Here is a 25,827-nt window from a genome sequence, read left to right on the forward strand (position 1 = left end):
GTCTTGTTTGTGTGATCCCTTTGACTCTTAGACCTATCAGTGTGATCAATTGTGAACTGAAAGTGATCACATGGACTAGTGAGATGGCATTGGTACATGCCACCTTGATAGGGTTGTATTGGAATCCCCTGGCACATTTCTAACTCCACCATTTGGGGCAAGTCCGATTAAGCATGTCTCAAATTGTACATCTTCTCCCTCTCTTTTTCTCATTCTTATATTTAACAGGGATCACTTTTCAGTTAAAATTTAAACACCTAAGAATAATTGTGTGTTCATTACAGAGTTCAATCACTAGTACTAGAACAAAAAAATACTAAAAGGGATAAAGTATTACATTGTACATCAACAGTCAGCACAAGAGCTGATCAAGTCACTGTTTCTCATAGTGTCCATTTCACTTCCACAGGTTTCCCCTTTGGTGCTCAGTTAGTTGTCACCGATCAGGGAAAACAAATGATATTTGTCTCTTTGGGACTGGCTTAATTCACTCAGCATAATGTTTTCCAGATTGCTCCATCTTGTTGCAAATGACCGGGTTTCATTGTTTTTGACTGCTGTATAGTATTCTATAGAGTACATGTCCCATAATTTCTTTATCCAGTCTACTGTTGATGGGCATTTGGGTTGATTCCAGGTCTTAGCTACTGTGAATTGAGCTGCAATAAACATTAATGTGCAGATGGATTTTTTGTTTGCCAATTTAATTTCCTTTGGGTAAATTCCAAGGAGTGGGATGGCTGGGTTGAATGGTAGGGTTATACTCAGGTTTCTGAGGAATCTCCAGACTGACTTCCATAGTGGCTTAACCAGTTTGCATTCCCACCAACAGTGGGTGAGTGTCCCTTTTTCCCCACATCCTCTCCAGCATCTATTGTTGGTAGATTTCTGAATGTGAGCCATTCTAACCGGGGTGAGGTGGAACCTCATTGTGGTTTTGATTTGCATTTCTCTGATTGCTAGTGATCTTGAACATTTTTTCATGTGTCTGTTGGCCATTTGGATTTCCTCTTTTGAAAAATGTCTATTGAGGTTCTTGGCCCATCTCTAAGTGGGTTGTATGTTCTGTTGTTGTGGATTTTCTTGATTTCTTTGTAGATTCTGGTTATCAACCCTTTATCTGTAGCATAGTTTGCAAATATTTTTTCCCATTCTGTTGGTTGCCTTTTCACTTTCCTGACTGTTTCTTTTGAAGTAGAGAAACTTCTCAATTTGATGCAATCCCAAATGTTAGTTTTGGTTTTGACTGCCTGCGCCTCCAAGGTCTTTTCCAAGAAGTCTTTGCCTGTGCCTATATCTTGCAGGGTTTCTCCAATGCTCTCTAATATGATGGTTTCGGGTCGTAGATTTAAGTCTTTAATCTATGTTGAGTGAATCTCTGTCATTAATGTGCTGTACACTGTTATTTAATGCTATAACTAGTACTCCAACAGTATTTTTTCACTTTGTGTTGCTATGTGGGGGCAAACTGTTGAAATCTTTATATATACTAAACTGATTTTCTGTATATAAAGAGAATTGAAAATGAATCTTGATGTGAATGGAAGGGGAGAGCGAGCGGGAAAGGGGAGGGTTGCGGGTGGGATGGAAGTTATGGGGGGGGGCATAGTAATCCATAAGTGTACTTTGGAAGTTTATATTCATTAAATAAAAGATAAAAAAAATAAAGTGCTTTCAGAATACTTTCATGGCAGTTGGTGTCAAGGCACAGTAAGCTAAGGTGCCACCTGCAATACTGGAATCCAACAGGAGTACTGGTTTAATCTTGGCTGTTCTGCTTATCATCTAGCTCCCTGTTAATGTGCCTAGGAAGGCAGTAGAAGATGGCCCAAGTACTTGGGCGCCTGCTACCTATGCAGGAGACCCAGATGGAGCTCAGGGCTCCTGGCTTCAGCCTGACCCAGCTCGGGCCATTGTTGACTATCTGGGAAGTAAACCAGAAGACGGAATTTCTCTCCCCCTCTCTCTCACTCTGCCTTTCAGATAAATTAAATATTTTTTAAAAAAGAATAACTTTATGAGTAAAACAAAATTTAAAAATAAGAAAGTATGGGAAATAATCTAAGATTTATAAGAGAAAATTCTGGGTAAGCTCATTCCCCAAACACAGTCAAGTTTGAGCTGGTGCCCGTGCTGTGACACATTGGGTTAAAGTCACAGCCTGCAGTGCAAGTACCCGACATGGGTGCCAGTTTGAGTCCTGGCTGCTCCACTACCAATCCAGCTCCCTGCTAATGTACCTGGAAAAACAGCAGAAGATGGCCCAAGTCCTTGGGTTCATGCACCAACACGGAAGACCTGGAAGAAGCTCCTGGTTCCTGGCTTCAGCCTGGCCCAGCCCTGGCTGTTGCAATGGATAGAATCTCAATCTCTCTCTTTCTCTCTCTCTCTCTCTCTCTCTGTGTGTGTGTGTGTGTGTGTATCTTTCCTTCTCTCTATAACTCTGCATTTATTTTTTTAAACATTTATTTAGTAAATATAAATTTCTTTTTTTGTTAAATATTTTATTGACTCATTATATATTTTTTAACTCACTATATTTTTAACTTACAATGCATTTATGAGTATTTAACTCTTTTTTGACTTCTTTAAACTTTTATTTAGTAGATATAAATTTCCAAAGTGGAAGTTCTCTCCTCCATTCAGAGAAAGGTACCTCCTTCTTTGATGGCCCGTTCAGTAAATATAAATTTCCAAAGTACAGTTTATGGATTACAATGGCTCCCCCCCCCATAACTTCCCTCCCACTCTCAACCTTCCCATCTCCTGCTCCCTCTCCCATTCCATTCACATCAAGATTCATTTTTAATTATCTTTATATACAGAAGATCAATTTAGTATATATTAAGTAAAGATTTCATCAGTTTGCACCCACACAGAAAATAAAGTGTAAAATACTGTTTCAGTACTAGTTATAGCATTAATTCACATTGAACAACACATTAAGGACAGAGATTCTACATGAGGAGTAAGTACACAGTGACTCCTGTTGTTGACTTAACAAATTGACACTCTTGTTTATGGCGTCAGCAATCTCCCCAGGCTCTAGTCATGAGTTGCCAAGACCATGGAAGCCCCCTAAGCTCGCTGACTTTGATCTTATTTCGACAAGGTCATAGTGGAAGTTCTCTCCTCCATTCAGAGAAAGGTACCTCCTTCTTTGATGGTACGTTCTTTCCACTGGGATCTCACTCACAGAGATCTTTCATTTAGGTCTTTTTTTTTTTTTTATTTTCCCAGAGTGTCTTAGCTTTCCATGCCTAAAATACCCTCATGGGCTCTTCAGCCAGATCCAATTGCCTTAAGGGCTGATTCTGAGGCCAGAGTGCTGTTTAGGACATCTGTCATTCTATGAGTCTGCTGTGTATCCCGCTTCCCATGTTGGATTATTCTCTCCCTTTTTGATTCTATCAGTTAGTATTAGCAGACACTAGTCTTGTTTGTGAGATCCCTTTGACTATTAGACCTATCAGTATGATCAATTGTGAACTGAAATTGATCACTTGGACTAGTAAGATGGCACTGGTACATGCCACCTTGATGGGATTGTATTGGAATCCCCTGGCACATTTCTAACTCCACCATTTGGGGAATATAACTCTGCATTTCTGATAAATAAGTCACAAGAAAAAAGAGTTAGGGATTACTTAAAAATAGGTTGTGAATTGCAAATATCCCTGCTTTTCCTGCTGCAAACTGGTTATCTTTTGCTGCCAGTACCATCTGGTTGCATCATAAGTGTGTGGAGATTATGCAATAAACACACAGTAACTATAATGTAATCAAGAAACAGAATGATGGTGCAAAAAATAACAGATAAAGTTTTTTTTAAATATGAAATGTATCTTGTCTATTGTGAGTTCAGAAATTCAAGCAAATTATTGCTATCTTACTTGAGTGACTGAACGAACATGCATGCAAGAAGAAATGAGGAAATGAGGTCATTTCTTTAGAATTTCATCTTGTACATACCACACATGCACACACAGACACACACATGCATGCATACACTTAAGTATCCATGAAAATACACATGTTCATGTGGCCAGCCATCCCTGCTATACTGGAGTACCATTCTGTCAGAGACCTTACAGAAAGGGCCCGGGAGGTCAGTGTGTATGCTGTAGTAAGATCCAGCTCCACTTCACTCATACTCTCCACCCTATCCCTATAATGCATGATTACCCACATGAATGTGTCCTTACTATACAGATGGTTTTTCTTCTCTTTTAGCACCAGGTTCAAATCACTTACCTGAATCATGTCGCTAATGCACTCCAGAGTCTCACATATACTAAACTAAAACCCCAGGTACACTTCAGGCTGTTTGCAGTTTTAGTTTCATTCAGCACCACGCCAGGATTTAGGTAGAGTATTAACTGATGACAGGTTTCAAATAAAAATCTAAAATCAGGATTATATTAGAAATTTATTATCTGTTCCTTTTAGTTTGTCTATATGAGCACATGATAGTGAAGTTCTTGATATGGTTTTGCTTTTTTGTTGCCAGAATGATTAGTCTTACACATTAAGTATCTCTAATCCTAGGTTGACATTATAGCACAGTTAAGCTGCTGCCTGTGACACCAGCAGCCCATATGGAGACGAGTTCCTATGGCTATCCACTTCCAATCCAGCTCCCTGCTAATGCGCCTGAGAAAGTAGCAAATGATGTGGCCCAAGTACTTGGGCTCTGGCCATCCACATGGGAAATCTGGTTCTTGGCCAGGTTCTTGGCCCAGCCCTTGCCTTTGTGGCCATTTGGGAAGTGAGCTAGCAGATGGGTGATTCCTCTCTCTTTCTCTCTCTCTCTCTCTCTCTCTATCTCTATCTCTCTATCTCTATCTCTATCTCTCTCTATCTCTATATTCTTCTCTCTCTATGGCTTTACCTTTCAAATAAATAAATGAATCTTAAAAAATATTTCTACTTTGACAATGTCTCCACTTACTTTACTATGTTCCTGCTTTCCTATACATGTGAGACATCTAGGCTACACTGAAAGCCTAGATGCAGGTAAGCACTGATAAGATATTGGAAATAAAATTGGGCTAGGGGCCAGGCATCTAGAAGCATACACGTCTTGGATTTAGGTTTTCTTATCAGTAGAGAGAAGTCACTGTGTTAGAATTCATTTTTTTCCCCACTAATACCCATTGGGTACTTTGTGTCTTTTATTGGCCACAGAAATTCTAACATCACTGCTCTTCTTCATCCTCTTTAAACCACAAGTGAAGAATGTCAGCTTTAATTATTAATATAATTGTTTACATATGAAATATAGTCAGGGATAAAAAACACACTGGGGACACCTTCTGCCTCTAAGAGTTAATGGCTGAGTACACAGCATAGATGGCTAAGTGTAGAGTAAGATGACACTTTAAAAAAATCAAAATACCTCGGTCTATATGAGGCCAGATAACTCATTTCTTAAAAACTTCACTAACAAGAAACTAGGCCTTGAAATCAAATATCAGCAACTAGAAGGGAAAGTGCAGGTAAAGAAAGGAAATAAGTATGATCAAAGAGGTGATGATTAATAATAATAACTCCATCAAATAGAAAGTTGACCTCTCTACTAGCAAAGCATATAAGGCAGAATCTTTTTTTCCCTTCACTTAGCCAAGGAAATTACCTTCAAAGTCCACATCTCCAACTACTCTTGTCTTCCCTGTCACTGGGTCATGGACATAGTTGATACCCACATCAATTACAGCAGCACCTTCTTTAACCATATCAGATGTAATCAACTTGGGAATACCTGAAACAAAACAGAGTAGTGAAACACTCTGAACAACACTTAAACTATTTCTTGAGTATAACAAGGGTGTAAATGGCTAATGTTGCTACAGAAGCCTCCTGTACTTCATGTGGTAGAAAGAGCACAAGAAGCTGATGCACATGAACCAGGTGCCTGCTGAGGTGAAAAGAAGTGAAGCAAAAGCAACTTGGAAATGGGAGGCAGCAAGAAGGAAGGAGGGGAGTCGCATGGATGAGGACAATCATAAGTCCTATTCCCCAGGCTAGAGTCATCTTAAGACATCACAAGGCTGAGTATCCAAAACACTCATTCCCATGGCTGCATTTGATGTACGCACTGGCTGGTAGCTCAGCCAAGGCTGTGAACTGGAGTGTTCCCAGGGACAGGAAGGAGAAGCTGGCTTTTTCTTCAGGCTGGGACCCAGAATATAGCATGTCACCTCTGTCATAATCTCACTCAAGCAGTGGCAGAGTCCACTCAGATTCAACAGGAGGAACTAAGACTCTATTTTTTAAAAAAGATTTTATTTATTTATTTGACAGGTAGAGTTACATTAAGTGAGAGAGAGAAACAGAGAGAAGGGTCCTCCCTCCGTTGGTTCACTCCCCAAATGGCTGCAACAGCCAGAGTTGCACTGATCCAAAGCCAGGAGTCAGGTGCCTCTCCCAGGTCTCCCACACAGGTGCAGGGGCCCAAGCACTTGGGCCATCCTCCACTGCCATCCCAGGCCATAGCAGAGAGCCGGACCAGAAGAGGAACAACCAAGATCAGAACCAGCGCCCATATGGGATGCCGGCGGCACACTTGGAGGATCAACCTAGTGCATCTTTACCATAATGCTTCTGGTTGAATTTTCTCACTTTCGAATTCTACATCCTTTGGAGGAAAAGCCTATCTGTTGTGTTGTCAGAGGCCTTATTCTGGTACTTGAACAATCCATTTAATCATTCCAGACAGCTTAAATGTCACCTTACGACATATGCTAGTATTTAAAAAAGTTCATGGAAAATAGAATTAAAGTACAAATTTATTTTGGTGCAAGAAATTTTAAATCCATGCAAATGTGTGGTTTTTTTTTTAGTGATAGTAAGATTAAAGGCTATAGACAAATTGTCAGCACTGATATAGATGTGGCTATCTGGTAGGTTCCTTAGTTATATAATGCATATTTCCGTGTTTGGCTATCCTTGATATAGAATTTTCTCCTTTTTTTCTTCAATTCTAACATAAAACTGTGTATTGCTCTAAAGATAGCTAGAAAATCCTGTTTCTTGTCCTCCAATAGAAAAAGAAAATATATATTGAATATGGCTACAGGGTATTTTTTTAAAGATGAAAGTATTGGGATTGCCACTTGCAGTGCCACATGGTATATTGGAGTGCTAGTTCAGAGTCCCAGTTGTACTACTTCTGGTCCTGCTTCCTGCTAAGGTCCTCAGTGCTTGAGTCCCTGATACATATATGAGAGATTCAGACACAGTTCTTGTCTGTTAGCTTTGGCCTGATTTAGCTCTGGCTATTGCAGTCATTGTGGGAGTGAACAAGAGGATAGACTATCTCTCCCTCTGTGTCTGATTCTCTGTCTTTCAAATAAATAGATATTTTTAAAAAATAGATATTCATGGGTACTGATTGAAATCCATCTGCCCTCAATTCTTATATTCTTTGAAGTTTCAAGCAATATATGTGAGAACTGAAACCACCCACATCCCCATAGCTTATTGTATACAATAACATGGCTTTACTATTCTATGTCTTCATCAACATGTCTTCATTATTCCAGGAAACTCTTGATCAGAAAGATAAAAGCTGAAAGTAATTCTCAGAAACATACTGAAAATATCATTCAATGGACATCAAATCATTTGATATTTCAGTAGATAGTATCAAACAGCTGTTTATCCTCTAAGACTCTTTGAGACATGCACTTCAAAGCCTTCTGCCTGCAAATTCTTCTCCAATCCTAAATTTTATTTTATTGTCTTTATCCAATCTTAAGCCCCCATGTTAAAAGACTTTAACTTATAACTTTGCCTCCATATTTCTAGGAATATTATTACCAAGGAAAACTGGCTCTTGGTGGGGTGGTTTGGGGAATGATTTGTGATTTGCAGAATTTTATATGACATATGTGGTATAAACCATCCATGACAGACTTCAAGCTCTTTACATGATATCACTGAAGATGGACTTGGGAGCGGATGCTCAGAACCAACCTTGCAGGCTACATGGAGCTGTCTCCAGCTTACTACTGCTGCCAAGGCTCTAGCAAGGTAGTTCTTACTCATTCCTCAGTACCATAAACTCAGATTTATCGTATTAATGGGTTGTTTGGGTGATATTTTGGGGGAGCTAGCATTTGACAATCTTGGATACATGAAGATCTGATCAAGATCTCTAGGTTGTGATCCAAAACCTCAACTCAGAAACCATGATTGTCTCCTTAGTCCCTTGAGAACTCCTACTGGGACTGGGAGCTGTGGGTCTCCCTACCTAGGGTAATGAGTTAGCCCCAAATTGAGTCAGAATTCTGGTTTCTTCTAACTGAAGTTTGTCCTTTGATTATTTGATCAGATATGGAAATTTTTTTATCCTTGGCAGAAATCACTTTTGTTATTAATAAACACTAGTTTTCTCTGCTCCTGTAATTTTTGTTGCACCTTTGTAAGGTAAGACAGGAAAGGAAGAGGTGCAAGTCAAATAAAACTGACTCTATGAACAGAGGGGGTCAGAAGGTTCTGCTGAACTTTAAAAACCTCTTTGGAAAGAAAAACTTGGCCTCAGGTCACTTAGCAAAAATGTTGTGAGCAGTTTTCTCAGTCTTGTTTTGTCTCTGAAATCCCTCTAAACCTTACTGTCTATGGGGAAATGCAAATGAGTCAGGCTGGCAGCTGGCAGTAGCCCAGCCAGGAGACCATGGCAGCTGATACAGGAGGGCCAGGAGCAGCCCTTTCACCTTACTGGTTGTCAGTCTAAACCTAAGACCACTCTCCACTGATACAGACTCCTGCATCTCACATGAGTTTACCTCACAACCCAAATTGTTACACTGATTATCTTTTTAAATGGCATGATTTCACTAAGGAGCATTTAAAATTATAATAGCCATTTTCCAAGAATATCTTTGGAACAAAAGTGTTCATCTGAGAGACACCTTTAGAACAAAATTCCAAATATTCAATAGTTTGCATCTTTCAATGAGTTTGAAGAGAAAGGTGTTCAGATTCCAAAATTGTTTGGCAGAGCTTTATCTCTGTTTAGATTCCTCATAATCACAATATAAAGCTTGTGGTCTTCACCCTATCCTTGCTCTTCTCCTAGCCTATGTTTCTCCATCTTCCTCTGACTCATTCCTGTCCCAGAAGCCCCTGATACACAATTACATCATAAGGTTATACCTTCCTCAGAATTGATAAAAACCCTTGTTGTCAACCTTAAGGTTTAAGCCTTATTCTGGGCTGAAAGCCACTGTTAAAATTTTCCCAGAGACATGCTACAATAGAAGTTCCAAAGAAATTAGGAACAGTTTAAGACAGCATAGACCAGAGCTCCCAAATCTGTACTTGTTAGTTCTTATGATCAGATGCAAAAGAATGTACAGAATGTAGAATCTTAAGACCTCTACCTCCAAAGCAGGTATTTACACATCAATGGACAATTTGATGTCCTTTGGAAGCTATCCCAATATAGAGATTGGACTTTGATACAATCCTATAAGTCAAAACAAAAGATCAATCCCTGGGAATTCAGGATGGTCTATTTAATGCCTTTTGAAAGCACTTAGAAAAAATTCTGATGCAGATGAAGCTCTAATTCTCTGCTCACCTTTTGTAAACAACCTTAAGCCAAGAATACATGACTTAAAACACAAGAAAAACCAGAATGGAAAAGAATTGCCAGACCTCCATTCTCCGGTTGGGCACTCTGAAAGAGTCTTAGCAAAAGCAAAACAACTAAAACAAAATAAATAAAAAAATAAAAGAACACTCAGGAGAAGTTGATCGCCTAAAACAGTAAGATTTTCCCACTCATAAAAACAAAGAGTTACTTAGTAAAAAAATCTGCAGATAAAATGAAAGAACATTGAGGGAGGAAAAAAACACCTAATGGGAAAGAATGTGAAAATGGAAGTGTTTTTATGAAAAATAAAATGTCCTATTTTTCATATTACCCTTAAATTCACATGGAGAAATGTCTCAATGTCTCATGATATTAAACAACAGTCTTGATTTATGTGGGTCTAAAGCCTGCTCTTCAGATTCAACATCTTCCTTGGAGTAAACAAAGTACACAGCTGGTGGGTGTTTGTGATTAAGCCCCCGTCTCTCCCTGCTTCCCAGCCTAGAACAGAAGTACGGTGTTTTTCCTCCGTGGTATCAAACCTGACAATTTTATATTCTGAAACAATATACTGATGATATTTTTCTTAAAATCCTTGAGAACTTCCTATTCTTAATGCAGTCACAGCTAATTTGGACACTAGACTTACCAATACCTTCGTGTCCAAATCTAGCCCAAATTGAAGAGCCCAAGGAGGTGCCAGAGATTTTGCAGGTATAGCTTCATTGATACAGATATGATTACTGGAGCTGAATCCATCCAGGTTCACACTGACCTCTTTAAAAATCTATCTAAACCTACATAAACTTTAAACCAAAGCAACAGCCTAAAACTAATGGAGAATGAACTGATTCATAAAACATTCATCTTTTTATTTAAAAACCCCCGTGGATGGGGATATAGATTCACTCAAGATCTTACAGCTTTATCCCCTGCAGTAACAAACTCAATTCTGTTTTATCTTTGTGTCCCCTTGAGGCCATATATTTTACAGTCTTAGATCTGTAGTTTGTTTGCCTTATCATCTCTTTAGATCTCTTTTATCTGCATTCTTTTGGAAGTAGCAACAATATATCTTTAGCTATTGTTCCCTAGGAGTTTATGAAGGCAACCTCATGCTTTTCACATGTCCTCAACCAAGATCTAAGTAATGTGAAATTCCATTATATTTCTATTCTTATGTGGATGAAAATTTGAGGCAGAGCTTGTATTTCAGAAGATATGAATCACGTTCTGAATTTGAAGTTTCTAACAATTTCAAGTACTTTTATGTCTATCTGTCTATCAGAAAATATAACCCTAAGGCACATAGGTAACAAATATTACAAGTATAATAAACTAGTTATTACATTTTACAAAAAAATTGCTGTTGCAAACTCATACTTTAAAGATGAGCAGTTTTCAAAACTCACATTTGTTGTCTAAGTTTCCAATGAAACACATTAACTTGAGTATGTCATTCGGTAACATAGGAAATCGAATTGTTACATACTTATTATCACAAAAATTTAAGTTTACAAGTATAATTATATAGTAAAGCCCCAGGGAAGTTTATGGAGATAAGTTTGTTGTGCTTTTCTTTTCCCAAGCTAATTAGTCAATCTATAAATTTATTTCTGACAGGAGAAAATGTCTCTTATTAATGCAGAATTTAAAATATAATTGGAATAATTATATTAGGGTGAAATATTCTCATCAGGAAACAGTCTATTTCTGATTTATCTAAAATTTCTCTGTTCTAGGTGATATATCTCTTAGATTTATAAGTAGACTAACCAATGGAAGCTCTCTACAGAATTATACCACTTCCTAGGTTAGACCTTTCTTATTAGAAATAAGAAATATGACAAATCTACTATGTCATCATATAAAAGGGGCAATATTGTCTTGACAAAATATATAAAAAATTTAACATTTTGAAAATTATAGTAATGCCTACAGCACCCAGGGTACTCTTTTCATCCTAGGAACTAAGTTTCCCTTAATATGAAGTTATAATCATTACCTCTTGAACAAGTGTGAAGCTATATCCTTAGAGCCAATTAGAGCTTCAGCTGGGTGTTTTCATAAACCAAGTTGACAGTCTCAGAACTGTGTTCACATGAAATTTAAAAAGAATTAGTCCTTCCCCTATGGATCCTTCTATCATTGTCATCTTTAAGTCTGTATGAAACAGCTCAGTCAAGGCATCCTGATAAAGGTAGCACAGTATTTATACATCATTTTAATTAGTAGAGTTCAAAGGGCTGTGCAAACATTACCTAATTAAACTTCATAATAATTCAGTGAAGCAAGAGAAGGTTTACCCATTATCCTCATTCACAGAAGAGAGATTTTGAGGTGCTGAGAGGCTAAATGATTTCTTAGTTTCACAATGATGAGTCACAGATGAGTCTGGGAACAAAACCAGAACTCCACTTCAGATATAAAAGTGGCACCACAGAAATGCTTATTCAGGTGGATTACTGAATAGGATTAGCTGAAAGCTATCCTATTATATAATAACAGAAGTAATTACAATGGGGTTTGTATGAATGTATAAATTTCTTTTTAGATTAGAAAAACTTTTTTCAGCAATATTTGCTTTGGAAACAGACATATGTTGTTTAAACTCACCCTAAATAATTTAGGAGTAAGAATTTCTTCTTCCAAGGGTCATCCTCATGTTATGTCTAGGAGTCCTCAAAAACTATGAGAGTCTTCATAAAGTTCATGGAAAATGTTATTATGAAATAACTATACATAGAATTTTTAAAGCTACATAAATAATAAAAAATAAATTTATAGTAATAACATAAATTTACTCTTTATTTCCATTTTTCCATGAACCTTTTGAAGTCAAATCATATTCACAAAACACTGTGACATTGGCATTGATCACAGAGAATATCTTATTTTTTTCCTACTCACTTCTCTGATTCCTATTATATATGGATATGAACCTGTTATGAGAGCAATGTTCTTGCCTAACACAATACCTGAATTCTCTCAAAGCTGCTTCTCCTTGGGGTTCCAGCACAGTGCTGGGTTCTTATGGCTGTAAGGGCCAGCAGGGTCCTACTCTGTGCCATGCTTGATCACCAGAAGCTACAGAATACTCTTGTATTTAGAATTTCACAGATCCCTCTAGAGTAGTTACATCAGTTTCTACCCTGAACCATTCTTCTGAAATGTCAAAGGAATTGTGGCATCCAGATGTGTGCACAGACATATTTTACCAGTGGCCATTTTATGCACAGAATATTAAAGTCAAATTGAATGGATTTAAAGCACTTTTAACTCTTTCTTGATAACAAAACTGGTTACCAAGATCAGGAAGTAAAATAATCAAAAAAGGAAAGACTCACTAGGTAGAAACAGAAGGGGTTAGGGCAGCTCTTAATGTGCAAGAAGTCCCTCAGGTTTTTGAGAGTCCAGGTAGAAAACTAATATCTCTATTTTAAAGGTGTAGCTCCTGAAAGCCACATAGTATACATAATATATTCAAATGAGGCCTGATACTTAGGAAACAATAACTATTTTTTAAAGATTTTATTTATTTATTTGAGAGGTAGAGTTACAGACAGTGAGACAGAGAGATAGAGAAAAAAAAGTCTTCCTTTTTTTTTTTTTTTTTTTTTTTGGACAGGCAGAATGGACAGTGAGAGAGACAGAGAGAAAGGTCTTCCTTTGCTGTTGGTTCACCCTGCAATGGCCACTGCGGCCGGTGCGCTGTGGCTGACGCACTGCGCTGATCCGAAGCCCGGAGCCAGGTGCTTATCCTGGTCTCCCATGTGGTTGCAGGGCCCAAGGACTTGGGCCATCCCTCACTGCACTCCCGGGCCATAGCAGAGAGCTGGCCTGGAAGAGGAGGAACCGGGACAGAATCCGGTGCCCTGACTGGGACTAGAACCTGGGGTGCCGGTGCCACAGGTGGAGAATTAGCCTAGTGAGCCGCGGCGCCGGCGAGAAAAAAGTCTTCCTTTCATTGGTTCACTCCCCAAATGGCCACAATGGTCACAATGGTTGGAGCTGCACCCATCCGAAGCCTGGAGCCAGGTGCTTCTTTCCAGTCTCCCATGCAAGTGCAGGGGCCCAAGGACTTGAGCCATCTTTCACTGCTTTCCCAGGCCACAGCAGAGAGCTGGATTGGAAGAGCAGCAGCTGGGACTGGAACCAGTGCCCACATGGGATGCCGGTGCCTCAGGTGGAGGATTAGGCAGATACCTTAGATAGTAACAGTTTCCTGTATGCCCAAAAGTGACATGGAATTTGTGGAGAGATTAAAGCAATTCGTTGCAAGAGGCCCAGGTAGACAGAAATGAGGGGCTCTTTTGAAGATGAACACATAACTAGTTGGCCAAGAACCCAATGAATGATGGTTACTTTACTGGGTGAGAATTCTGAATCAAAACAGCGAGAACTAAATGTCCCCACACTGTCTTGATACTTACATGTAACCTGAGAGAAGACAAGAGTACAAATAGAGTAAGCACACATTTGGAAGAGCTATTGAACATCTCACACGTCTAGATCAGAGCAGAGCTTCTATCAGACTTGCAGACTGATGAGTAAGCCATTTGGCGTATAAACATATGAATGAATCAATCTGAGATAAGCTGAGCCCAGTCCAGTGTGTCAATCCTCTGCCAAAACATGGATTTATGAGTTATAATGACTGTCATTTAAACCACTGGGTATTGTCAATGTTGGTTCTACCGCAATAGTACCAAGTAAAAATATACTTCTTAAAAATGATTATAACTGAAACACTTAAAAGGCATTGGTAAGAAATTTATATGTACTCCATCAATTATATTACACATATGCAGTGAATTTATTTTTCATCGCATCTCTAACATCTCCACACATAATAGTGAGAAAGGTTTCTTAATACTCTTTCATATCATGTACATCTTATTCATATTGTCATTTCCTTTTCCTTTCTGAAAAATTAAATAACACAGAAAAATACATGGAGAGGAATATAAACAATATAAAGTAGGCAAAGAGAGAAAAAGACATCTATCTAAGTTACCCCTACTCAAATTCAACCAATATTAAATACTTTGACATATTTCTCCAAGTTTTTTTTTCTAAGTTTATACAACTGAGGCATAAATTCACTGTCATTTAAACTATCAGGGGCCAGCGCCATGGCTCATTTGGTTAACCCTCTGCCTGCAGCACTGGCATCCCATATGGTCACCGGGTTCTAGTCCCGGTTGCTCCTCTTCCAGTCCAGCTCTTTGCTGTGGCCCGGGAAGGCAGTGGAGGATGGCCCAAGGGCTGGGGCCCCTGCTCCCACATGGGAGACCAGGAGGAAGCACCTGGCTCCTGGCTTCGGATCGGCGCACCATGGGCCATGGCGGCCATTTGGGGAGTGAACCAATGGAAGGAAGACCATTCTCTCTGTCTCTCTCTCATTGTCTAACTCTGCCTGTCAAATAAAAAAAAAAATTAACTATCAGAATTACAGATATAGATAAAGCACTGCTTCAACTTAATCCTCAATCTGTTCCTCTTACTACATGGCTGTGTATTCTAATCTTTAATTTTCTCATTCTTTTATCTATATTATGTACACATGAAATATATATCAAACATTGAGATGTCTTTAGAACATGGAGAAGGAATGAGGGAGAAGCACATCTTGGATCTAAGTTACTGGGAATGCTCTTGCTATTGGGTTGGAGGTGTAAATACACAGGTATTCATGATTATGTTATTCTATTAATCATATATTCTGAAAATTTACTAAACTAACATAGAAATTCCACTGTTTTTTTTTTAAAGATTTATTTATTTGAAATTCAGAGTTACACAGAAAGAGAAGGAGAGGCAGGGAGAGAGGTCTTCCATCTGCTGGTTCACTCTCCAATTGGCCTCAACGGCCGGAGTTGTGCTGATCTGGAAGTGGAGCAACCAGGAATTGAACTGGCGCCCACATAGGATGCCAGCACTGCAGGCGGCGGCTTTACCCGCTGTGCCACAGTGCTGGAATCAGAAGTGGAATTGGAGGGCCAGCACTGTGGTGTAGCAGGTAAAGTCACTGCCTGAAGTGCTGGAATCCCATATGGGCACCAATTCGTGTCACAGCTGCTCCACTTCCGATCCAGCTCTCTGCTATGGCCTGGGAAAGCAGTACAAGATGGCTCAAGTCCTTGGGCTCCTGCACCCACATGGGAGATCCAGCAGAAACTCCTGGCCCCTGGCTTCTGATCGGTACAGCTCTGGCTGTTGTGGCCAATTAAGGAGTGGATGGAAGATCTTTCTCTCTCTCTCTCTGCCTCTCCTTCTCTCTCTGTATAACTCTTCATTTCATTTTTTTTTTTTTTGACAGGTAGAGTGGACAGTGAGAGAGAGAGACAGAGAGAAAGGACTTCCTTTGCCGTTGGTTCACCCTCCAATGGCCACCACGGCTGGCGCACTGCGGCAGACGCATCGTGGTAATCCGATGGCAGGAGCCAGGTGCTTCTCCTGGTCTCCCATGGGGTGCAGGGCCCAAGCACTTGGGCCATCCTCCACTGCACTCCCGGGCCACAGCAGAGAGCTGGCCTGGAAGAGGGGCAACCGGGACAGAATCTGGCACCCCAACCGGGACTAGAACCCGGAGTGCCAGCGCCACAGGAGGAGGATTAGCCTATTGAGCCGTGGCGCCGGCCACTAACTCTTCATTCCAAATAAATAAAAGTGGAGTTGGGGGCTGGTGTTGTAGTGCAGCAGGGTAAGCTGCCATTTGCAATGTTGGCATTCCCTATCAGAGAGCTGGTTCAAGTCCTAGCTGCTGTGCTTCCATTCCAGCTTCCTGCTAATGTGCCTGGGAAGGCAGTGGAGGATAGATCAATTGTTTGGGCCTCTGTCATCCATGTGGGAGACCACTCTGGAGTTTCTGGCTCCTGGCTTCAACCTGCCCCAAACCTGGCTGCTGTGGCCATTTGATGAGATAACAAGCAGATGGAAGATTTCTCCCTTTCCCTCTCCCTCTCTCTGTGTGTGTGCACAGACACACACACATGTGTCTGTCTCTGTCTTTCCTTCTCTCCCTGCCTTTCCTACTAATAAATAAATATATCTTAATAAAAAGTGAAGCCAGGACTTGAACTTGCGTACTCCAGTATGAAATGTGGGTATCCCAAGTGACATTACTAAATGTCAGCCTCTGAGAAAATTAAGATCTAAATTTTTTTGTTTAATTTGTCAATATGATAAATTAAAAGGATTGATTTTCAAATGTTAGACTGATTCTGGATTCCTGGGATAAATCATCTGATCATGGTGTGCTATCCTTTTAATATTTTACATTAAGTTTGGATTACATTTTTCTTTTTCTTTTTAAAGATTTATTTATTTATTTGAAAGTCAGAGCTACACAGAGAGAGGAGAGGCAGAGAGAAAGAGAGAGGTCTTCCATCTGATGGTTCACTCCCCAGTTGGCTGCAGGGGCCGGAGCTGCGCTGATCCGAAGCCAGGAGCCAGGAGCTTCTTCCAGGTCTCCCACGTGGATGCAGGGGCCCAAGGACTTGGGCCATCTTTTACTGCTTTCCCAGGCTACAGTAGAGAGCTGGATTGGAAGAGGAGCAGCTGGGACTCAAACTGGCGCCTAAATAGGATGCCAGCCCTTCAGGCCAGGGCATTAACCCACTGCACCACAGTGCCAGCCCTGTGGATTAAATTTTTCAAACTACTTACTGAGGTGTACAGATCTAATGTAAACAATTTGATGAGTTTAGAGTAAGTATATGCTCATGAAATCATCTCCACAACCAATGCCACAAACTAACCCTTCTTCTAACAAATTTCCTGCTGCCATCTTTTTAATTTGGTTTCATTTTATTTTATTTATTTTCGGGGATAGAATACTTAACATAATATCCATCCTTTTAGCAAATTTTTATCTAAGCAACACAGCAATGTTAGCTGGAGGCACTGTGCTATGCTGTAGATCTCTGGGACTCATCCATAAGGTGTAACTGAAACTTTGTACCATTCAGTAGTGCCCACCCCATTTCCCCTCTCCCAGCCACTGGCAAACACCATTCTTTTTTTTTTTTTTTTTTTTTTTTTTGACAGGCAGAGTGGACAGTGAGAGAGAGAGAGACAGAGAGAAAGGTCTTCCTTTGCCGTTGGTTCACCCTCCAATGGCCGCTGTGGCTGGCGCGCTGCGGCCCGCGCACCGCGCTGATCCGATGGCAGGAGCCAGGTGCTTCTCCTGGTCTCCCATGGGGTGCAGGGCCCAAGCACTTAAGCCATCCTCCACTGCACTCCCTGGCCACAGCAGAGAGCTGGCCTGGAAGAGGGGCAACCGGGACAGGATCGGCGTCCCGACCGGGACTAGAACCCAGTGTGCTGGCGCTGCAAGGCGGAGGATTAGCCTAGTGAGCAGCGGCGCCGGCCGGCAAACACCATTCTATGCTCTGCTTTTATAAATTTGATTATTTATTTTTAAAATAATTGTACTTTTAGTTAAAATAAGAATAATAAATTATCTCTTTTTTTTTTTTTTTTTGACAGGCAGAGTGGACAGTGAGAGAGAGAGACAGAGAGAAAGGTCTTCCTTTTGCCGTTGGTTCACCCTCCAATGGCCGTTGCGGTAGGCGCGCTGCGGCCGGCGCACCACGCTGATCCGATGGCAGGAGCCAGGTGCTTATCCTGGTCTCCCATGCGGTTGCAGGGCCCAAGGACTTGGGCCATCCTCCACTGCACTCCCGGGCCATAGCAGAGAGCTGGCCTGGAAGAGGGGCAACCAGGGAAGGATCCGGCTCCCCAACCGGGACTAGAACCCGGTGTGCCGGCGCCGCAGGAGGAGGATTAGCCTATTGAGCCATGGTGCCGGCAATAAATTATCTTTTAAAAGGATATAAATAATTAGGAAAAAATCTTAAATATTTGCCAATGTAGTTTCCATTTTTATTCTATTCTGTTCTATTCATTTGCATTGCACCAGGACATCGTTCAACATGTTTTTATTGTAGTTCTTCTCATGATGAATGATTCTAACTTTGGTACTTGACAAAACATCTTTATTTTACTTTCACTTTGAGAGGATGTTTTTTCACTGATATATAATTCTAGAGTGACCATAGTTGTTTTGATCTCTTATTTTTCTCTCCAGCTTTAAAAATATTCTCTTATTGTATGCTCATTTGAATTGTAGTTAATGATAAATTCGTTGCTATTCTTAATTTTTTCCTTCTGTGTGTGGCATATTTTTTCTAGGTGGCTCTAAGATTTTTGTTTGTTATATGCTCGGCGCCGTCCTCGTCCAGCAAGAGACAGAGACCGAACACTTTGCACGGGGTTCCTTTATTGCTCGGCAAGCAGGAGATCCAGCTTCGATCTCTTCTGGGCAGGAACTTCCCTTACACCCGCGTAGCAAGGGTTTATATGCACAATACACGTCACAAATCAGGTGATAGGCTAGAAGCGCGGGGATAGGACAATCTCGTGGCAAGGCGGGAAGGAGCGAGCTAGAGCGGGAAATCTAAGGCGGGAAGGAGCGAGCAAGAGCGGGAACTCCCTGAGATGAGGAAGAACCCGGAAGCAGGGAGTCGGCGCCATCTTAGGGGCACGGTTCCTCCGGTCTGGTTCCCTACATCTCCCTCCTTTTGTTTTTGCACAAATCACATCCCCGACGGCCCTGGCTCATGAGGGCCGGGAGAATATTTACTAGGCAGAGAGTAGAGGTGCATACCCAGCGTGCTTGTGATCCGTTAGTTACGGAACTTCAAGGGCCTGGCCACAACCCCTGATGTCTCCGTTAGGGATCAGTTTTTATTCCCTTTTGCTGGGGCAGGCTGGGAATTGAACCTGCATGCATATGCATATGCTCTCCCAGGACCCCCGGAACCCCCGGGTGGACTCCTGCTGCAGTACCTTTGGTCTCGCATACCCAGTTTTCGCTCCCCGTCAGGGATGGGTGATACAGCCCAATGAATGAGAGGGGGAACAAGACAACTCGAGGAAGGTGTGTGCCTGATGGAGGCATTGTCCATATGTGAGGCGTGAGTAGGGATGGGGGGACGAGGGTTTTAATCGCTTTGTTAGCTGTTGGTGGCGGAGCTGGTCCTGTGGGCCTCCGCCATCAGAGATATGCACGGGTGCCGTAGTGCGCCAGCACGCCCACTGTCCAGGCGTACCAACACAGGGGGCTGAGAGGTAGGGGGATGAATGGACTACCTGTGGCAAATGGTCAGGACTAGAGGACCTGCGAGTACTTTGTAACTGGGTGGCATAGTACGACTGACCGCCAGAAGTGCATTGGAAGTATGAGGAATCGCAAGAGCTGTGCATGGATTCTTGAAAGGTCAAGCAAGGACAGGAGTGGTTTTTGCTATGGGGATCAGAAACGCGGGGTTTGGGCACACATATGTAGCCGCGTGGTAGGCCGGGGATCCCCTGGAGGGGCAGATATGCAGTTTTGTCCCCACAATCAGCTGTGGCGATGTGAGTACGCTGCAGTACGGTGTTGCTGGTCCCCCCCTTGCAGTCGCAAGGGTTGCCTACGTTCTGCAGTAAAGCAGTGGGGTTGGAGTTAAAGCCCGCATAAGAGCCAGGGAGCAAAGCCGCTGCCAGTATGAAGAAGCGGAAGGGGTGCATCTCACGTCTCGTTGTTTTGTTGCAATTTGTCGTCCTGTGAGAGCGTGGTAATCTCGGTTATCTCGGGGGAGATGTCGTCCGTAGGTGATAGAGGTGTATCTTGTGGCGGCGGGGCTGTTTTTCTGACCAATCTTTCCGGTATCCAGAGAGGTTCTCTTCCAGATTCCTGTGGGAAGACACAGACCGCGCCTCGGTTCCAGCATAATACCGGATCCGGGCCGTACCACTTTCCCGTGAGGACATCTTTCCAACGGACATAGCCTCGTGAAGATGGCTCCTTTAACATGTGTCTCTCAGCGGGGGACATAGAATGATCTGTCAAATTCAAAAAGTTTATAGTAAACAGTGCAAGGGAGAGGCGCATTCGAGGGGTTTTGCCCGTGGCAATTCCCTCCTTTTGTTTTAAGAGAAAAGCCTTGAGGGTTCGATGAGCCCTTTCAATTATGGCCTGTCCCTGAGGGTTATAAGGGATTCCAGTTTTATGTTGTACCTGCATACGGGTGCAGAAATCTTGGAATGATTTACTTGTGTATGCAGGACCATTATCTGTTTTTAAAGTTTTTGGTTTGCCCCAGGCTGCCCATGCAGCAAGGCAGTGATTAATGACATGGGTGGTACGCTCACCCGTCTCCAGAGAAGCAAAAATTACTTGGGAACAGGTGTCAACTGACACATGAACATACTTTAAGGTCCCAAACTCGGATATGTGGGTGACATCCATCTGCCAGATATGTCCTGGTAGTAATCCTCGGGGATTAACCCCCACCGAAGGCACAGGGGTTAAAGTAGGGCATGCGGCACAATGGCGAACAATATCGCGAGCGGCAGCACGAGAAAGACCGAATTTGGCGGCAAGGGTTTTTGCGTTTACATGGAACTCTGAATGAAACTGGATAGCCTGCTCTTCTGGGGAAGAAAATTGGAGTATCCAAATGGGGCGTGTGGCTTGATCAGCTATAGCATTGCCTGTGGTCATGGGTCCAGGTAAGGAAGAATGAGCTCTAATATGAGTAATAAAGAAAGGAGCAGACCGATTCCAAATAGATTTTTGCAGGGTGAGGAAAACTGTCGCTACGGAGGATGAAGAATTGACTAGTCCTGCGGCCTCAAGGATAGACACAGAATTAACCACATAGCGTGAATCAGACACAATATTGACAGGTCCGGGGAAATCAGAGAAGACTTGGTTAACTATAAGAAGTTCAGTTACCTGGGGGGAGTTAGTAGCGAATTGGAATGTTTTTGGCACAGATCCTGAAACAACATATGCACCGACTCCTGTTTTAGAACCGTCGGTATACACTACTGGGGCTCCCTGTAAGGGCTTTTGGGATGTGGACTTTGGAAAAATAACTGGGTGAGACTGAACAAAGGTTAGCAAAGGATCAGAGGGTGTTCTGTTTGTAATAGTTGCGGAAGTGGAGCAGACTAAAACCGCCCAAGCATCAGTACAAGCGATTAGCACACGTACCTGTTCCATGGAATAGGGGACAACAATGGTGGATGGTTCGCGTCCAAAATGTTGGATAGCCCTCTGAATGGCTAGGAGAGTTATCTCCGCCACTGCCACGGGATAGTAACTAATAGATCTAGTAGATGACATTGAGGGATGGATCCAGAGGAGAGGCCCATCCTGCCATAGGACCGCGGTGGGCTGTTTAAGGGTGTCGAGGACCCAAAGAGTAAGGTCTCCCGCAGGGTCCCAACGTTTTAGGGCAGCTTTACTAAGGGCATCGTTGACAATTGACAGTGCTTGTTTGGCCTCAGAGGTGAAGGTTCGGGGGGAAGCAAGATCCGGGTCTCCTTTAAGTATATTAAAGAGGGGCTGCAATGCAGCATTAGGAATGTTAAGGTAGTGCCTAATCCAATTGATATCCCCTAAAAGTTTTTGTAAGTCATTTAGAGTGGAGATAGCATTGATTTTTATTTGAATTTTTTGAGGTCTAATTTGAGTAGGGGCGACTATAGCCCCAAGATAAGAAACTACAGACGACAATTGCACCTTATTAGGTGCAATATGCAGCCCTGCCCCTTCCAGCACTTGTTGGAGTGTACTGTATAAGGCCAGGAGCCTCTCTGCTGTGGGGGCTGCACACAGTAGGTCGTCCATATAATGTAGGCACCTGCAGTCGGAATATCGGTCTCTAAGAGGTTTTAGTACTTGGGCTACATAGACTTGACACATGGTGGGGCTATTAGTCATACCCTGAGGCAAGACTGTCCACTCCCAACGCTTGTCCGGTTGTTCCTGGTTCTGGGTGGGGACAGTAAAAGCAAAACGTGGGGTATCCTTTTTGTCCAATGGAATGGAAAAGAAACAATCCTTAAGATCTATTACAATAACAGGCCATTGGTTGGGAAGTGCCGAAAGCAGAGGAAGACCACGTTGCACAGGGCCCATAGGCTGCATCTGTGCGTTGACTGCCCTAAGATCATGTAAGAGTCTCCATTGACCTAATTTTTTGCGGATGGCAAAAATAGGCGTATTCCATGGAGAGGTGGATGGGATCAAATGACCAGCGTTGACCTGCTCCAAGACCAGAGTGTTGACTGCCTCCAGTTTCTCCTGAGATAGGGGCCACTGTGGAACCCAGACGGGTACGTCCGTTAGCCACGAGATGGGTAAAGGCTCCACTGGTTTAGGAGGCGAAACAGTGACCCCTAGGAAAAACCCAGGCCAACTTTACTTGGTCTTTGTTTTGGCTCAATGGGGGAAGGGTGGCCCTGGAGCTGGACACCGAGTCCCTTGCCTGGGACGTAACCCATATTTTGTAGCATAGATCGTACTGCAGGGGAAGTGGTGACCAAAGCAACATCCATTTCGGCCAGGACGTCTCTCCCCCAAAGGGAAATGGGTAGAGGTAAAATGAATGGAGAAAACTGTCCTCTATGACCCTCGCTATCCTGCCATGACAACAAGGCTGCACTGATTTTTGGGAAATGAGCAAAACCAAGTCCTTGCAAGGTTTGTTCCGCCACATTTGTAGGCCATGTACTAGGCCAGTCCTTTGTTGCTATAATGGATTTGTCGGCTCCTGTGTCTAAAAGTCCCTTAATGTCCTTGCCATTAATCTGCAACACTAAAGTGGGACGTTCATTTAAAAGCATATGTAAGCCGGTAAAATTAATGCCAGAGGACCCAAAGTTACCAGCGCCGCGAACGTGGTTTTTAGCTGGGATTAAAGAGTGAAGACTGGGCAGTAATAACATTTGTGCGATACGGTCTCCAGGATTGATTACTAAAGGTCCCTGAGGGGCCTGAACCATGATCTTTACTTTACCAGTGAAATCAGAGTCAACTACCCCGGGGATCACAGCTAGCCCTCGGAGGGCGGCGGAGGACCGACCCAACACTAATCCAACCGAATCCGGGGGCAGAGGACCGGAGCAGTCGCTCTCCACTAATTGTACCCCCATCTCCGGAGTTAAGAGGAGAGGGGAGGTGGCGCGGAGGTCCAGGCCTGCGGACCCGTGAGTGGCACGGGCTGAGGGTGCACTGGGTGTAGCGCAGACACGGGAGGTGGAACCTGAGAGTAGATTTGATTTTGGGGGCTCCTCGCTGGGTTGGGGAGCCCCCTCTGGCCGTTTTTTGGCCCCTGGGCGCTACCTGTAAGTGGGTTGCCATCGATATCGAAAGCAGAACGGCATACCTCTGCCCTATGAGGGCCCTTGCGGCAACGGCGACAAGGCTCTATGCCTGAAGGCTGTGCCGTGGAATACCCATGGCTGAGATTGGGGCAATCGCGTTTTCTGTGACCCGGTTGATGACATTGGAAGCAAAGTCCTGAAGATATGGGGGGTCGGGTCGATTTAGATTTTGGACTGTTTTCTTTGACTTTTGCCAGCATCGCAGCTAGGCCCGCATTAGTAAGTGGCCCACCGGTATCTCTGCAGTATTTTAACCAGGAGTCCAGAGATTTATGTCTATATTGTCGAAGAATGTTTTTGCACTCTTTATTAGCCTGCTCAAAAATAATTTGTTTGACCAGTGGCTGAACGTCAACCTCGGAAGGGAAAATACGCGACGCAGCCTCAAGTATGCGAGCGACAAAATCAGCGAAGGGTTCGGCCGTGCCCTGAACGATCTTGGTGAGGTGGCTAGCTGAGTCACTTGGATTGGACGCCTGCCTCCACGCACGTTGGGCACAGTTGGAAATTTGCCTGTATACTTGTCTAGGGAATTGGGTCTGGTCAGCCTGATAAGGTCCACGCCCTAAAAGCATATCAGCATTCCACGTAGGGTGGCCGTCCTCAGCATTTTCATCTGCCTGGTCATGACAGCACTCTGTATTCATAGATTGCCACAAAAGAAAGCCGCCTGGACTTAAACAGGCCCGAGCCAATTGGGTCCAGTCGCTAGGTGTTAAAATGGACTGGCCGACTGATTCAAGGAGTGACAATGTGAATGGGGCTGTGGGTCCATAGTCATGGACCGCAGCCTTAAGTTGTTTTAATACTGTCATGTCCAATGGTTCGTGCCGGGCCTCTCGCGTGCCCAAAGCCAAAACAGGGTAAGCCTGAGCGGGGGCAGCGGGAGCGCCAGTTCGCAACTGTTTCCAGGCTTGTTGATGAAACTGTCTGCCTGAAAAAGGTGGCACATTTGGGACGTTTAATGGCCATGGCGGCACGGGTGTTAGATGGGGCTGAGGCACGCCTACATGACCGCCAGTAGGAGGCGCTGCGTCTTTAATCTGATGGGCGGGCACGACATCGATAGGAGGAGCCGTAGGCACTAGAGGGCGTAAACAGGCATCTTTTAACTTTTGCCGCAGCTGCGCATACGTAGGAGGCGGGGATTTAGGATCGCCGTCCCCTTCCCCCTCAGACTCAGAGGAGGCGGAGCCACATTCGGAGCCTGAGGCCAGTGAGGAAGTCTGGCATCCCGTGTCCTTAAATTGTATGAGGTCCCGGGCGCCGTCCGAGCTCTGAGAACGAACTTCCTCGAGAGCCTCGCGAACCGCCGTAAGAGTCGGGCGGTCCGCTCCCACCGACCTCTCCTCTTGGAGGCACGCCCGCAGTAGTTCCCATAAGGGGAGAACAACGGGGTCGATATCGGGTTCCTGGGGATCGTTAACTGTGCGCCGGAGATCCTTTCCTAATTTCTCCCAAGACTCAAGAGTTATTTGGCCCTCGTGGGTGAGCCACGGCGCAAAGAAATCAACACTTCCAAGGAACCCGACAAGTGTGGTCTTAGAAACCTTAATCCCTTTGCTACGCAATAATGCTTTTAACGGATTAAGCAACATTGAATGGCTAGATGAATTTCCCATTTTCAGTTTAAAGCGGGAAGACACGTCCGCTATCTTATTTTCAGTTTAAAGCGGGGGAACAAGTCTGCTATTCTTTCAGTTTAAAGCGGGGGAACAAGTCTGCTATTCTTTCAGTTTAAAGCGGGGAAACAAGTCTGCTATTCTTTCAGTTTAAAGCGGGGAAACAAGTCTGCTATTCTTTCAGTTTAAAGCGGGGAAACACGTCTGCTATTCTTTCAGTTTAAAGCGGGGAAACAAGTCTGCTATTCTTTCAGTTTAAAGCGGGGAAACACGTCCGCTATCTTAGGGTGCGTCCACCCTCCAACCACGAGATATACCTCACTCGCGGGGCCCAGACGGTAAGACTGACCTCGCTTACCTTCTACTTACCGGGCAACG

The 25,827-nt window shown here is 43.2% G+C and overlaps 1 protein-coding gene across 9 annotated transcripts in view; it reads right to left on the bottom strand.

Moving 5' to 3' along the window:
* The window catches only part of MTHFD2L (methylenetetrahydrofolate dehydrogenase (NADP+ dependent) 2 like), a 158,318-nt gene that overhangs the window by 22,055 nt on the left and 110,436 nt on the right, over positions 1-25,827 (bottom strand). For 7 of the 9 annotated variants that reach the window (XM_062198684.1, XM_062198675.1, XM_062198681.1 and 4 more), the window contains one exon: positions 5,636-5,761. The exons of 1 other annotated variant lie outside the window; for it this stretch is intronic. In XM_062198684.1, coding sequence (XP_062054668.1) covers positions 5,636-5,761 — 126 coding nt within the window. Of the gene's footprint in view, positions 1-5,635; positions 5,762-11,635; positions 11,693-11,907; positions 11,996-25,827 lie in introns of those variants that run through there. One more of the 9 variants, XM_062198678.1, reaches the window with a different exon arrangement.

Source organism: Lepus europaeus, chromosome 8, assembly GCF_033115175.1.
Source record: "Lepus europaeus isolate LE1 chromosome 8, mLepTim1.pri, whole genome shotgun sequence".
In the NCBI taxonomy this organism is placed as follows: domain Eukaryota; kingdom Metazoa; phylum Chordata; class Mammalia; order Lagomorpha; family Leporidae; genus Lepus; species Lepus europaeus.